General features: G+C 46.7%; 2 protein-coding genes across 3 annotated transcripts; one reads left to right on the forward strand and one right to left on the reverse strand.

The window, feature by feature from the left end:
• The first annotated feature begins 240 nt into the window (after positions 1–240).
• LOC109760030 (uncharacterized) lies at positions 241–3,902 on the forward strand. Its single transcript, XM_073500125.1, has one exon. The coding sequence runs from the start codon at positions 3,090–3,092 to the stop codon at positions 3,570–3,572; it is 483 nt and encodes a 160-aa protein (XP_073356226.1). The 5' UTR covers positions 241–3,089; the 3' UTR covers positions 3,573–3,902.
• LOC109760029 (putative HVA22-like protein g) lies at positions 3,879–15,271 on the reverse strand. Of its 2 annotated transcripts, none has more exons than XM_020318868.4 (6): positions 14,975–15,271; positions 14,757–14,855; positions 7,405–7,449; positions 7,264–7,327; positions 6,404–6,610; positions 3,879–4,244 (listed from the first exon to the last, which is right to left on the reverse strand). In XM_020318868.4, the coding sequence occupies exons 1-6, from the start codon at positions 15,004–15,006 to the stop codon at positions 4,080–4,082; spliced, it is 612 nt and encodes a 203-aa protein (XP_020174457.1). In that variant the 5' UTR covers positions 15,007–15,271; the 3' UTR covers positions 3,879–4,079. The 2 variants fall into 2 exon arrangements, with proteins under 2 accessions (XP_020174457.1, XP_020174456.1); XM_020318867.4 differs by having other exon boundaries at positions 3,879–4,247.
• Between the last annotated feature and the right edge of the window lie 254 nt (positions 15,272–15,525).

A 15,525-nucleotide genomic window follows, 5' to 3' on the forward strand; every position in this document is an offset into this window, starting at 1 on the left:
TTTGCCCGACTGATCCCACGCGATTTTAAGCTGTGTTGAGCGATCGACACGTGTCCCTGAGCTAGGCCCACATGCCGCTTATCCTTCTCACTTATCCCGCAGCGAGGAGCATAACCACACATTCTCTCCCTGTTATACTTCGTCTTCCTCGTCTCTGTTTTCTCCTCCTTCTGCGGGCCTCTCTCATTTGCCTTCCTGTCTCTATAGATCGGGGCCAACGCGAGCAAGTCCAGCGCTGCTGCAAGCCTATCCTCCTGTTGGTATGCATCGTCAAGTGGACCACCATTTTTTTGCAGCCGCTGCGCTCCTGTCCGCCGCTGCAAAGGGCCGTCGCTCGCCATTGTTGCCGCAGTGGGGTGCTGCAGCCGGGGGGCGCGTGCCGACGGTCCCTAGTGCTGGACGGGCAACGAGCGGTCGCCGTAGGTGCTGCAACTGGGTTTGCCGCGACGCTGCCTACAATGCAGCGGGGGCCACGCTCGTGCACTGGGGCCGGTGACTCACGGTGCTGCGTTGCAGCGGCCACCGCCGGCTCCTCGAAGCTGCAAGGCAGCGCTTGTCGGCGGCTTCGGTGCCGCAATACAGAGGTTGCCAGAGGCTCCACTGCGGCGGTCGTCGTTGGCTCTCGAAGCTCCGATAAAGCGCTCGCGGGCAACTCCGACGTTGCAATGGAGCGCTCGTCGGCGACTACGAGGCTGCAATGGAGCGCTCGCCGGCGACTACGAGGCTGCAATGGAGCGCTCGCCGGTTCCGATGCAGCGGTCGTTGTCGGCTCTCGAAGCAACAATGGTCCGCCGGCTCCGATGCTGTAATGGAGCGCTCACTGGCGGCTCTGGTGTTGTGATGCAGCGCTCGCTGGGCTCTCCAACGGCTCCCCGGTGCTGTGATGCGACGGCGGTGATACTACGACATCAGCAGCGCCGTGACCGTGGTGGTTTTGCACGACATCATATGCTGGGGAGGGTTGTTAGAATGCCCCGACGGCGAGCCGCTCCGCCGAGGACGACGCGGATGTAGCTTTTCGGAGCATCACCGGTCGAGGCGGCCAGACCATTATCGTTGCTGCAATCAAGCATCTCCGAGCTGCCGGAGCATCGTCAGTGTTGTGTTGGAGCATTGCTGAGCCGCCGGAGCATCGCCGGTGTTTTGTTGGAGCATTGCCGAGCCGCCGGAGCATCGCCGGTGCTACAACGAAGCATCGTCGGTGTTGTGTTGGAGCATTACCGGGCTGTCGGAGCATCGCCGGCGTTGCAACGAAGCATCGCCGGTGTTGTGTTGGAGCATTGCCGAGCCGCCGAAGCATCGCCGGTGTTGTGTTGGAGCATTACCGGGCCGCCGGAGCATCGCCGGCGCTGCAACGAAGCATCGCCGGTGTTGTGTTGGAGCATTGCCGGGCCGCCGGAGCATCGCTGGTGCTACAACGAAGCGCCGCCGGTGTTGTGTTGGAGCATTACCAGGCCGCCGGAGCATCACCGGCGCTACAACGAAGCATCGCCGGTGTTGTGTTGGAGCATTGCCGAGCCGTCGGAGCATCGCCGGTGCTACAACGAAGCATCGCCTGTGCTACAACAAAGCATCGCCGGTGTTATGTTGGAGCATTACCGGGCCGTCGGAGCATCGCCGGCGCTGCAACGAAGCATCACCGGTGCTGCATCGAAGCATCATTGGTGTTGTGTTGGAGCATCGTTGGGCCGCCGGAGCATCGCTGGTGCTGCAACGAAGTATCACAGGTGTTGTGTTGGGGCATTGCCGGGCTGCCGTAGCATCGCAGGTGCTTCAGTGGAGCATCACCAATGCGTCAAGGGATGGTCGTGGCAGCGTCGTTGTCGCAACTCGCAACCTGGCGCTGCACCTGAGGTCGTGCATGGCGAGCTCGTGGGCGTTTTCCTGTGAGATGACCTATAACGGAGCCGCCGCAACCTGAAGAAACGAGGACGTTGTGCACATAGCCGATAGCTAGCTGGTCTAGAGATCGAACGACCCAAACCAAACCAAATCAACGGCTGGCAAGGCGGTTTAAAAATCCCAACATCAGCCGGTTTATGGCTAGCAGTGGCATAATAAATGTGCGGTTACAGGATAATCTACTAAAATATTTACAACACCTAGGCAATATTATCTACTCTCTCTGTTTTTAAATATAAGTTTTTTTTAGAGATTCCACTACAAACTACATACGGATGTATATAGACATATTTTAGAGTGTAGATTCATTGATTCTGCTTCGTATATAGTCCATAATGAAATCTCTAAAAAAAACTTATATTTAGACTATACAAATGGCTGAGACTAGCAGCGAACATGCAGTAATGAAAACCTTAATATATCCTTAAAAATCTCTAGTGGTCGAATATGTTCCTAATATTTCTTACTCTATATTTCTTATAAGATATAACTACTACTTCCTCCGTTCACAATAAGATATTTCGAATATTTCAATGTAGCCTATACAGATTGAAATGAATAAACTAAAAAAAGTCTGTATATACATGTAAAGTTTTTTTTGACGGGTATATACATGTAAAGTTAAATCCATCTTAGTTAGCACTCCCTCCGTCCCATCTTATATTATGGGAGGGAGTATTTGTGAAAGGATGGAGTATTTTTTACTGTAAATCTACCATAAGACGCAGGGAATATCTAATTTCTGATGCAATATACAGTCCCTAAAAAGCAGCTAAAACGCCCAAAATCCCCACGGAGAAACACAGCCCCATGGAGTAGGACAACGTTCACTCGTGGCCGTGCCGACGTGGATCCAATAATTGTTGCGGGCCCACACCTCCTCCACCCGAAGCCGATCTGACGAGCCGTTCCGGGCCCAGACACTACTCACTCCTCCCTCCAAACAAATTGTATAATTATTTTGACGTCCTTAAAACCTTTTTTTGTGTTCGATGACATGCGGGCCAGAGCAGCCTCCGACCAGCTATTTCCCAATTTATATACTCGAGTGAATTGCTTCTCCCTCTCTCCCTCTCTCTCTCTCTCTCCTCTCCCCCGTTCAAAGTCGTCGTCTTGCTCTCGAGCTGGTTGATTCGATTCTTATCAATCCACCATCCTCCGTAGCTGCAGGTCCGATCGTGGCGGTTATGCCATCGGCAGCGCTGGCTGCCACGCCGGACTCTCCGTCGCCGTCGCCGTCGCCGCACCACTACCGCGGCCGGTTGCGCTCGCCGCTGGCAAACGGCGGCACCAAGGGGAACTTCGAGCTCCGGCACTGGCGCACGCCGCTCAAGCGGGCTCCGTCGTGCCCCCCGCCGGGGATCGAGATACCCAGCAACGACGACGATGGCAGCGGGAACGGGTACACCAGCCTCCGGGACATCCTAGCGTCGCCTCGGTACGCGGGGGCGGGGGGCTCGCCGGCGGCCTGCGTCATCGGTGGCGCCGGCAGCTGTGGAGACATACACATGATACGCCACCCGCTGGTAAAACACGCGGCGTACGCGTACCTGCAGATGACGCCGTCGGCGAGGGAGGACCCAACCCGCCGGAACCGGCGCTGGCGCGGCCCGCTCTGCCGCCTCCTGTTCGGCTGCCTCAGCTTCATCGGCGCACTCTTCCGGCCGTGACTTCTCCGGACGGCGCGCACCTCCATGCGGTTCTTGCTGCACCTCCGTGAATTCTCTTCGATTTCTCTTTTCTTCTTTTCTTTTGTGCGATTAGATTCTTTTGTAGAGTTTTCCGGTTTATGTTTGGGTTGTAATTTGTGTGAATAATTTGGTAGGATTAGACACAAAGAGGAATGATGGCAACAAGAGAAATGATGAATGTCATACTACTAACAAAGCTGATTAGTCGTCATGAACTCATGATTGATGCAATAATGGAATGATCAGAACACAAGCATGTGGAGGAAAATAATTGAAGTAAATTGATCGGGAAAAAAAAGAGACAATAAATTGCTATCACCACAAGTCTACAACATGCTTCATTCATATCTCTTCACACTGGGTTAATTGCTGGATTGTTTTTCTATGTACTAGATTTCTTCTTTCAATTTGACCTTTGCTTGAATCATTCTATTTCTATGTACACAATCATTTCCTTACACCGGTGTAAAATTCCATCCCTCTCCTCTAATAGTCCTTGTCATTATGAGCTCGCCGGGGCTTGGGGTTGATGGTCGCGCGCAGAACTTCAGCGACAACTGCGGCATCAGGGTTGTCAAAGAGAGATTCCTGCGGTGGCGATGGCGGCCGACGTTTAGTCGCAAAGGGACTCCAGATAGACTTCTTGTTCCTCTGCTGAACACGCACAATCAGAAAAGAGATGAAACTGCTGTCAATACCACTTGTGCTCAAATTGTTTCCAGTGCATTGTATCTTATCATATGATTCGTGCACGTGATTTCTATAGCTGACAGGCAGGATGTTCAGGATATTTAACAGATTACAACATACATACTTGATTATATGAGTGAATTCCAGTTTTTACCCCTGGTTTCACATGTGGTAGATTTTACCCCATTTAGCAGAAATTCTCAATTTAGCAAAACTTGTGCCACAGATTACCCCATTTCATTTTATTTTTTATTCCTCTGCTGACTGTGTATATGCCACGTAGATGGTTTCGTTAGCACCCCTGTGTTTTTTCTGGTTTGCTCCAGTCATTGGATGATCAAACCAATGACACAATTGAAGACTGGCCACCCCACGCCGGGGAGCTTGCCGGCGACATTTTTCCCCTGAAGCAGAGAAGCGGGAAGGGTTATAAGGGTGGAGGGGATACCCGAGTAACTGTTCGGGATATACCGAACTAGTTGGAATAGGCTCAGTGGCCATGGCAGCATGTCCTGCCAGATGCGAGTTAGGAGGCGTGTGCGGGCTAAATTGGACCAGGCGGAACTCCAAGGAGAGAAGACATCTCACAGGAGAGATGGAGGCAGCATGAGCAGCGCCGGTACTGGCCTATGGCGGTGGCACATGCTGACCACGGCATGGAGACGAGGGAGTTTGAGGTGTACAGGGTGCCACGCGCGGCTAACAGGAGTCAGGCGTCTCCCCTGCTGCTCTGGTCAACAGAAAAAACAAGCCAAAGAAACCAGAAAGAAAATAAACCGTCGATGTGGCATGCATGGTCAACAGATAAACTGAATAAAATAAAAGGTGGTAATTTGTGGCACAAGTTTCGCTAAATTGAGTAAAAATTAAGAATTTCTGCTAAATGGGGCAAAAGCTGTCACAAACGTGAAACTGGCAGTAAAAAATGGAATTCACTCTAATAATATCAACAGTCATGAAAATCAGGGCAATGCAAGAATGAAGAGAGCAAAATTACAAGATGGGAAGGTGCAGTAGTAACATGACAGGAATCGGACAGGAGATTTGGTCTGTGGAAGGGGACGAATCAACAAATGGTTCCGTTGTGTTGTGTCTTTAGCTCTTGTGCAGACAATACCCACGTTGCCTGGGGCAATGGTTTCCCCCTGTTTACAATACAGCAGGTTGCGGCGTCGCTATCCGGTGGGCCGATGCTGAGTGCTGACAACGGAAGGGGCCGATGGCCTTGGTTGAGATCGGGGAGGAGGACCGGGTCGTTGGCTTGGATGGGTTGGATAATGCTCCTGTCTGATTGTCAAAGTGGGGTAGTGAGAGGGAAACAAAGGAAATAGTGGTTTGGCAAGGTTGGGGCTGTTGCCCTCTTATTCAAAACACTCTGTTTTGAGATTATGCTGGTTGGAGTTTCTTCAGAATGGAATGGCAAGTGGTGTCATGGCTCATGGGAGATCTGCTGCAGTACATTATAGTAGGACCGCAAACTTGGTAGCATCCAGTGGCTAGTTGCATTGGAGTTTCAACTGTTTTCCTTAGAGGAAGATATCACTTTGAGTAATTTGCACTTCAAGAATAGGATAAATGAAAATAATTACCGATGGCAAAATAGTTTTTGGTAGTAAATAAATGCTTATTTAACTGTGGTACTTTCCTTGCTAGTGTATCCCAGGATACTTAGAACTACATATTCCTGAAAAAACTATATGTAGTCGAGTGGGGCCTTTTTTGGTAAGAACTGATGGTGACACTTGATATTAAAGGAAGCTACATATTTCTTGTACTGTGACAATCTTACGATTTCTCTGTACAAAGATATAACAATGTTAAACTACGCTATATGCATAGCAGCAATCAGTTCTCTTAAATTTGTAGTAAATTGATCATGAGTTCTCCCGATAGTACAATGCTCAGGAGATGAACTTAAACTGGCAACAGACCAATCTTTATGACAGCAAGTGCATGGTCAAATTACTCCGGAAAAAAATTCACACCTCAAAAAGGGACATGCATTCTTTAAACCTATGCAGCCCTTGACTACCTCATGCATTAAATTTATCAAGAACAAATCACCTGGTAGATGAAAACTCTAATACAGTGCATGTTACAATGACGGGGGATGCCATTACCTCTAGATTTGATCCTTCGGCCTTGTCAGAGACCACATAATGCAAGACGTCCATGAAGAATGCCGTCCCTTTGTCAGCACAGTTCTTAACATAGAAGCTAAGTAACTGCCCAGACTTTGCCCTCAGATGCAGTAACCTCTGCTCAATGTTTGGTTCATATTGCATCACAATGGGCCGAAGAAAGGTGTCATATACAACATCACTGCCCTGCAGAAATAATTGTATTAACACAGATGTTAGTTGTTACTTACATGCACTTGAGGAATTTAAAAGCAGAGTAAGTTCCATTTCACCTCCTGCTAAACATCACAATAAACGCCACTGAACCCCCCAGAACAACAAAAGTAGGGAGTGTTTAAGCCCCAAAACTTGCAAAGCCAGGTTTACATACACCCTAAGGTTTTTGTTTTTGTTTTACCAAAAAGGCAGACACTGTGCTGCTTCATTAAGATAGAGAAAGCCAAAACCAGAGTGTCATGTACAAGGCACACTGAGACAGTTTTTCGGAGGGTGTGTGCTGACAGACATCCAATTCAAGGTGCATGTTGCCATTTAGACAGGCACATCACCCATTTTTTATGACAAGTATCTTACTATGTTTATATACCCACATCACCGGGCCTTTACTTCCTTATATCTCCTGGTTAGGAAAAAATGGTGATATGATTACAAAATGGCAAAAACTACCCATGAATGGACCATCGTCAGCAAAGCAGCCCTCATTAGACGGTCCCATGGTGAAACTTTAACCTACATTTTTAGGTTCTCGGGAATTAACACCCACTTTATTGTTCATGGATTATGTGGCCTTTCTGTGCACCGGGAGGGAGGGGGGAGGGGGGAGGGGGGGGGGGGGTTACCTTTGTTTTGGGGTACCATAGGTAAACAAAGAAAGCAAGCTTAATTTCTCCATACATTGGCACCCTGGAATGGGTACAGATGCATAAGTAAGATGAAAAGTTAAAGTAGAAAGATAGAAAAAAACGAGGAACTGAACTGACCAAGAGATGAGGCTCTCAAAGGCTATCACCATGGCCACAATAATCCTGGAGACATTTCACAAATAGGTCAGTTTACAAGCGAGCCATATCCGATTTAATACTTGAATATATATCAAGTTTAAGAATACACATATTGCCATGGGATAGAAATGGAAACAGTTAGGGCATCCACAGTGCTTATATGGCCTCTAAGGTGGGACCTGATGATTGCCTGTAGGCCATGCTAACTTGATGGTGCATATAACCTTGCAGCCGCAAAAGTACCACGAGTTCCAAAGATAATATAAGTATAGAAACATTGCAGCCAGTCTAATATTCTTCAGATAACCTAGGGAAATCATTCGAGTACCATATGCTTACATGCATACACTATAGAATTTAGTTTATTGCTCAAAGCACACATCCAATATTATTACAAGTCTCTTTCCTGCTCCACCTTAGTTTAGCTGAAAATCATCCAAGTGAATGAGTAATTCTTGACAAACCAGGCATTTGATCATGGAAGTATTAAACATATAACTATCCCTGGTTAGCTTTGAACAAAAACATAACAACGGATATTGATATCTGCCATAGCAAACATTCATGAAATAAGCAGCCCCTGCAAGCATTTTGTACATGCACAACTAGCAAGCCAATATCAGACTTCAAAGTACTGTGTTAACACATGCCGGTGATGTTTCCTATCAAACATAATGGATTCAACAGGAGCAATTAAACATCAGCACTATTCACTACTTACCTCAACTAACATTTGCATGTGAAGATTTTAACAAAGCTCCATAATGTAAAAAAATAGCGAAGCGCAACACACGCGTTCAATAGACAATACGGGCATCTTCAACGCGGATCACCAAAATGCCCGCAAATGTCCGGATCAGGTGGTCCGGACACTTCTAGCCATCCAATGTGGATCACCAAAACGGGCCGGACCGGTCCAGACGTCCAAAATCCCACAGACCGGCTTCAAATCGAGGGGAGCTCTGGGGGAGTCCAGACGTCCACCACATCAGACTCCAACACCCCGGTCCCACCCCAAAACCCCTCTACGGCTGCTCTAGAACCCTCCGCGCATTCACACATAATTCACCGGCCTCCCGCCTACCTGCATTCACGGCGGCCTGCTGCCCGAGAAGCCTACTCGGGCTTTAAAGCAAGCCGGCCTCCTCCGCAAATCCTACCCGCACTCACTCCTCCCACTCTCCCAACACCGCCGCACACCACACCTCCATCCTTCTCCGCGATGGGCAAGAAGATGACTAAGGAGGAGAAGGGGCACAGCCGGGCGTGATGGCTGCTCGGCGGATACCGCTCCGACCAGCATGGTATTTGGACAGTGGAAAAATAATTGGGAAAAATTGAACAGTTAAAATGGGTAAAGTGAGATCATCTAGAATAGTAGTTACCAATTGTTAAATCACACATGAAGGCTGTTACCAACTCGCAGCAATAATAATGTATCTTTTTTCCTGCCTGCCAACAGTAATTTATTTGCAAAGACAGATAGATTTAGATGGTCCATAAACATGTTCCCTTTTAAGCATAGGTACAAACTAAGCCCTGTTTGATTTCAGGCCTTAGTAACAACTATGTACAAAGAAGAAAATCTTAAAATTTTAATCTCCGGGTCTCTAGTCTTTAGCATTGATTTCTGATCAAACACCCTGCATACAGTTACTAATCATTGATCTGAAGGCCCTTTTAAGCATTGATTTGCAGGCATTTTGCTAATCCGCGTTGGAGATGTCCTTGTTGGACACGCGTTGGTGCGGATAAGGTTGTTGTTGTAGTTTGTCGATCGCTGGTTTGATCCCTTCGGGCTTTTTCCTTTTCCTCGCTAGGGAATAGCTTTGGTCTTGCATGACTTTGCTATTTGCCGGCGTGTTTAGTTGTGTGTGTTTTTGTTGGCTGTGTGCATCTTAGCTATGCAGAGGCTGGGTGTGTGCTCATCGTGTTTGTATCCACTTGATGCTTCATTTTGAGTCAACAAAATCAACCCTTTGTTGAAAAAAAAACAGAACAGCGGAACAATCGATTAATCTAAATAAGACCACTAATATTACAGTTACTATTGATACTTACTGCCAAAACTATCATTTTTAAATGACAAATAGAGGTAAGGTAAAAATTATAGGGTATGACTACAGCTAGTCCAAGCATCTCAATGGGAAGTTTCTTGATCTGTTTCTTTGAATAGCTTCATGCTAGGGCCAAAGTCATGTTAGGTAATAATAAAGAAGTATTATTGCAATTTAGGAAGTGTATATTATACTTTGAATTAGTCTTCTTATCAGTCAATTAGCTGATCAAAGTAAATATAGTAGACTTAGAACCTTCCATAGTTTAGTTGGTCATTGACCCAGTCCAGTCATGTTCAAGTCTTGGAACAGAAAAGTAAAATAACATATGTGGCAGCATTCCTCGTAGAAAATCAATCAGCTAGCGTGTGAGGTGCGCTATGTATTGCCACAGATATTTGGAATATTTCCTCAACGCACATGTAGACGTGCACAAAAGACTAAGAAACTGCACAATCTATTGATTGACTGAAAAACTCAAGCTGGGTAACTTGTGATATGCACTAACCTCTGAGCTAAGTGGGCTTACATAACCGAAATAGTGTAACAAATAGAAATAGGTACAGTATAGGAAATCTGTACAATCTAATATACTCCCTCTGTTCACAAATATAAGATGTTTTGGATATTTTAATATGGACTGCATACGGACTGAAATGACCGAACAGACACACTAAAATGTCTCTATATACATCTGATTCACAAAAAAGTTAGAACATCTTATATTTGTGAACGGATGGAGTACTAATTATTAATCTTAGCTGGGCCTGCCTGCGCAAGTAGGTTTGGATAAAACTGATACTTTTCAGTATTTGATTGACCGTGTATGGCAAAGAGTGAATGGGTGGAAAGAAAGACAACTCTCGGCAGGGGGTAAAGAAATGCTCCTTAAGGCAGTGGGCCAATCTATACCATCATATGCAATGTCGGTCTTCAAAATTCCCAAACAAACTTGCAAGGGAATAACTGACGTGATGTCGCACTACTGGTGGAGGGATGGTGATGCTCAGAGGAGAATGCACTGGTTTGCGTGGTGGAAGATGTGTGTACCGAAAAGAGAGGGAGGTATGGGATTTAGAGATATTCATTGTTTCAATTTAGCTCTCTTAGCTTTTTTTTTCCAAAAGGGGGGACTCCCCGGCCTATGCATCAGAACGATGCATACGGCCACATTTATAAATAAAATAGGTTCAAAAAGGTCTTAAAGTCTGGAAACAAAATAAAGGCTAGCTCACAGAGAGCCTCAACGCCAAAGATAAAAAGGCCATGGAGCCACAACCGGCTGGCAAAACAAAGATAGGAAAACTAATCGCCTATCCTATTACATGACCGCCATCCAAACCAGTTGAAGATATCCCGCACTACCATCTCCCACCGGACAGATCCAGTAACCAAACGCTCGCTAAGCAGGCGTGGAGGCTTATTGAGAACCCGGATTCTTTGTGTGCCCGGATTCTGAGAGCAAAATACTTCCCGGATGGTGATTTATTAAATTGCATGTTAAAGAAGAATGCCTCATTTACATGGCAAAGCATAATGCAAGGTGTGAATACTTTGAGACATGGATATATTTGGAGAGTAGGAGATGGTGGAAACATTAATATCTGGAGGGATGCTTGGATCCCAAACTCTCCATCCAGAATGATTATCACACCTAGGGGAGGCCATTTGATTTCTAAGGTGAGTGGCTTAATTGATCCATCAACGGGTCAGTGGGATGTCGACCTTGTTGAGCAAACTTTTTGGCCCATTGATGCGGTAAGGGTTCTTGCTATACCATTATCGACAAACGATATGACTGATTTTATTGCTTGGAGTCTGAATAAGCATGGAAATTTTACTGTCAAATCGGCTTACCATACTGTCTGGGATTACCAACATGGACGTAAACTACGGAGAATTGATGGTTTGGGCGCCTCAAGTGCTAACCAACATGGCAAAAAGTTTGGAAACTTAACTGTCCAGCAAAGGTAAAAATCTTTCTCTGGCGAACACTACATGGAACTATGCCTTGTAATGTTGTTCTTGCAAATCGTCATATACCTGTTAGACCGGCGTGTCCAGCATGTGGCCAAAGTGGGGAAGATGTTTTGCATGTGTTGTTTCGATGCAAAAAAGCCAAGGAAGTGTGGCGCCTCCTAGGAATGGAAGATGTTATAGCGCATGCATGCGAAGTGGATCGAGTGGGGGAAGCAATACTTGCTTATTTGCTGAATTTTCCCGCACAGGAGGCGGTCGTTCTAGGCGTTAAAAATTTCTATGAGCTCATGTCTATCACTTGCTGGTATCTCTGGTGGGAAAGACGGAAACTAGTTCACAAGGAGCATGTGCAAGATGCGAAAAGAATTTCACAATCTGTGAGAGCGATGGCAGAAAATTTTGTTATTGCATGTGACCCAAAGGCAGTACTAAAGAAGGACGGATGGAGAAAACCACCTAATGGCTTTCTTAAGCTGAACGTAGATGCCGCCTTCGACTATGACGCGCTACATGGAGCTATGGGAGCAGTCATACGAGACGACAGAGATCATTTTATTGTTTCTGGGAACAAACTAATAGAGTCATGTTATGATCCTCTTTCTGCAGAGGCATTGGCTCTTAAATTTGGTTTACAACTCTCTTCTTCGGCAGGGTGTAACAGGCTTGTCGTTAATTCCGACAGCCTAGAACTAATGGAGATTATGACCAAGAACGGTCAGTATGCGGGCAATGCAGCAGCCATCATTGATGATTGTTACCACTTGGCATGTGAGTTTAGTTCAATTCGGTTTGAATTCTGTCCTAGAGAAGCAAACGCTGTTGCTCATGAATTAGCTAGTGTAGCTAGATCTAAATTCTGCCGTGAGTGGATTGAAATGGCTCCTAATGAGCTTCTTCCTCTTTTACTTAAAGATGTAAGTGTTATCACCAATGAATAAAGAGGGAACTTTAGTTGTCTAAAAAAAATCTTAGCTGGGGCTTACCTCCAACAACAAAGACAGCTTGAAATAACCGATGATATCATATTAAAATGTTAAAATTTGTAACTAACCAGATACAACCCGAATTGGTTTAGGGAACTCTTAAAGGTACATTGACTAGTAGCAAGTGCAAATGTCCAATTTCCCTAAAAAATAAGTGCAAAGGTCCAATAGCTTGTATTCGACAACCTAGTTAGTTAAAACGTCAGATGCGTTGCAATGTCTAATTGATACATTGCTTTGAGTCTATCAAAGGCAATTCAATTCTGGGATATAGAAATCAGAAACAACGGCTATGGTCTCAAAAAGCTTCAGTTATTCTTTAAAAAAATCCTAGGTGAGGAGGCAATATTGTCTGATATACACTAAATTAATGCCTACTGGGTCTCTCAAGAACTGAAACGAATAGGCTCGCTCATTGTTTTCGAGTCGATGAGTCGTTCTAGGGTAGCGACTCGGAAAAAGTTGAGCCTGCAGTTGCGACTAGTCGCGACTCGAGTCATGAGTTGACACTAAGTTGAGTCGACATTTTTTTGCGACTCATCGACTAGTCGCGCGACTCAAAAACCCCGGGCTCGCTAAAATCCATTTCATAATTGTGCATAAGGGATGGAGCATCCTCTCTTTTTTTAGCATCCTCATTAAAAGCAAGCGGTACAGAACAAGTACAATAAAAATGTTTATGCATCTAGAGTCCTTGGCCCGAATTCAACTGACCAACTTACAAACAAAACTACAATTTTGGGTAATTCAAGTGAAACGATCAAAACAGGCCTTCGCCCCGCTTTATATATAAAGTAAACCATCACGTCCATACATCATGTCTGAGTGAAGGAAATAAAATAAAAGCTCTGCTGGGGCAACAACACAAACATGAACAAAAAGAAAAAGGAAAAGGCCATACAAGGCTCCATGGAGCCAAAGGTAATTAAGTGAAATGCTTGTAAATCTTCCAAAAGGAATGGGATGAATAAGGGACATGGGATCTGTATGATATTTATTTCCTTGAATAGACAATAAGGGCATCTCCAACGCGGATCACCAAAATTCCCGCAAATGTCCGGATCAGGTCGTCCGGACACTTCTAGCCATCCAACGTGGATCACCAAAACGGGCTGGACCAGTCCAGACGTCCGAAATCCCACAGACCGGCCGCAAATCGAGGGGAGATCTGGGGGAATCCGAACGTCTGCCACATCGGACTCCAACACCCCTGTCCCACCCCAAAACCCCTCTAAGGCTGCTCTAGAACCCTCCACGCATTCACACATAATTCACGGCCTCCCGCCTATCTGCATTCATGGCGGCCCGCCGCCCAAGAAGCCTACTCAGGCTTTAAAGCCAGCCGGCCTCCTCCGCAACTCCTATCCGCACTCACTCCTCCTCCTCTCCCAACACCGCCGCACACCACACCTTTATCCTTCTCCGTGATAGGCAAGAAGATGACCAAGAAGGGGCGCAGCCGGGCGTGATGGCTGCTCGGCGGATACCGCTCCGACCAGCGTGGCATTTGGACGGTGGAAAAATAATTGGGAAAATTTGAACAGTTAAAATGGTAAAGGGAGATCATCTAGAATAGTAGTTACCAATTGTTAAGTCACACATGAAGGCTGTTACCAGGTCACAGTAATAATAATGTTTTTTTTCCTGCCTGCCAACATATTTATTTGCAAAGACAGATGGATTTAGATGGTCCATGAACAAGTTCCCTTGTAAGCATAGGTGCAAACTAAGCCCTGTTTGATTTCAGGACTTAGTAACAACTATATACAAAGAAGAAAATCATAAATAAAAAATATCTGGGCCCTCTTGTCTGGAGCACTGATTTCTGATCAAACACCCTACATACAATTACTAATCATATGCAGCTCGGCGCCTATGATACCAATCTGAAACTGTAGCAGAACTTGCAACCATTTTGTTGAGACAAAAGAAATAAGCATAGAACTGTGAATCGTAGTGCTAGAGCTTAAGAGGGTTAAAAGTCTATTGCAAGCACAAGGCAGGATCGTGGTGCCATCATCCACCTAACACCCAACATATAACACGTGGAAACGAAAGAACGCATGTAACCCAATGGAAAGGCAAAAGTGAGTCAGTTATTGAAGTTGGCACTATCATTAACATATAAACTTTCGCCTGATATCATGCTTAGCGAGTAAACAAGTAGCACAGGATAGTATGGAATCCAAGTAGTGCATCTGAATCCACATCGAATAGAAACGAAAGCAATTCGCATCAACTGGGGGCGGCCGTGCAGGCACCGGGTCAAGTTAACTCGAAGGGAATGGAGGAAGAAGAAGGAACGGCTCACCAGTACTGGCACCAGAAGCGGAGCATGTGCGCGTCGTTGGGGCGCGCCTCCACCGTCTTGAAGCACTCGAACGCCGGCATCGCGTACCCGAACAGCAGCCTGCGTCGGCGTCAGAGCAAAATCAGGAGACAGAAGAGGGAGAGAAACCGCCACGAGCCCGTTCGCCCAGACCCAGTGCAGCGACGAATAGCCACTCCACGCAAGGAACGGGGACTCACAGCAGGGTCTTGGACAGGACGCCCCCCAACATCTCGCCGGCCGCCGACCAGCCGGATCAGAAATGCAGGCGCGGAGGCGGAGTCGTGCGCGCGTGGACGATCCGCGGCGTGGCGGTCCCCTCCAGCACCGTGCGGGATGCAAATTGCGGTTCTCTCGGCGCTGGCGCTCCTTGGGGACACGAGCGGGGGGTTGGCTTGGAGAGGACAATATCAATCAGAGAAGGCGGGCGAGAGGGGGACGAGGAAGAAGGTGTTGCGGGAGAAGAGAAGAGAAGGCGACTCGCGACTGCAGGAAGTGGCAAGTTGCCGAGTTGAACAGACGTTGTTGACTGCGGGAGGGGGTGGAGGCAAATTTGACATCAATCATAGAATGAAGTGCCCGTGAAACTATTTCACACGGCTGACCTTTTTATGTGACGCCCGACACAAAGGCGCCACACTATACTGTGCAACGCCTCACAGATAAGCGCTACACGCCTGGCCAGCGTTGCACCCCAGACTGTCTAAAAATTGCTAAGTCATTGTGCAGAGCCTAAGAGCTAGGCGCTGCA

This window comes from Aegilops tauschii, chromosome 5, assembly GCF_002575655.3.
Source record: "Aegilops tauschii subsp. strangulata cultivar AL8/78 chromosome 5, Aet v6.0, whole genome shotgun sequence".
Taxonomy (NCBI): Eukaryota; Viridiplantae; Streptophyta; class Magnoliopsida; order Poales; family Poaceae; genus Aegilops; species Aegilops tauschii.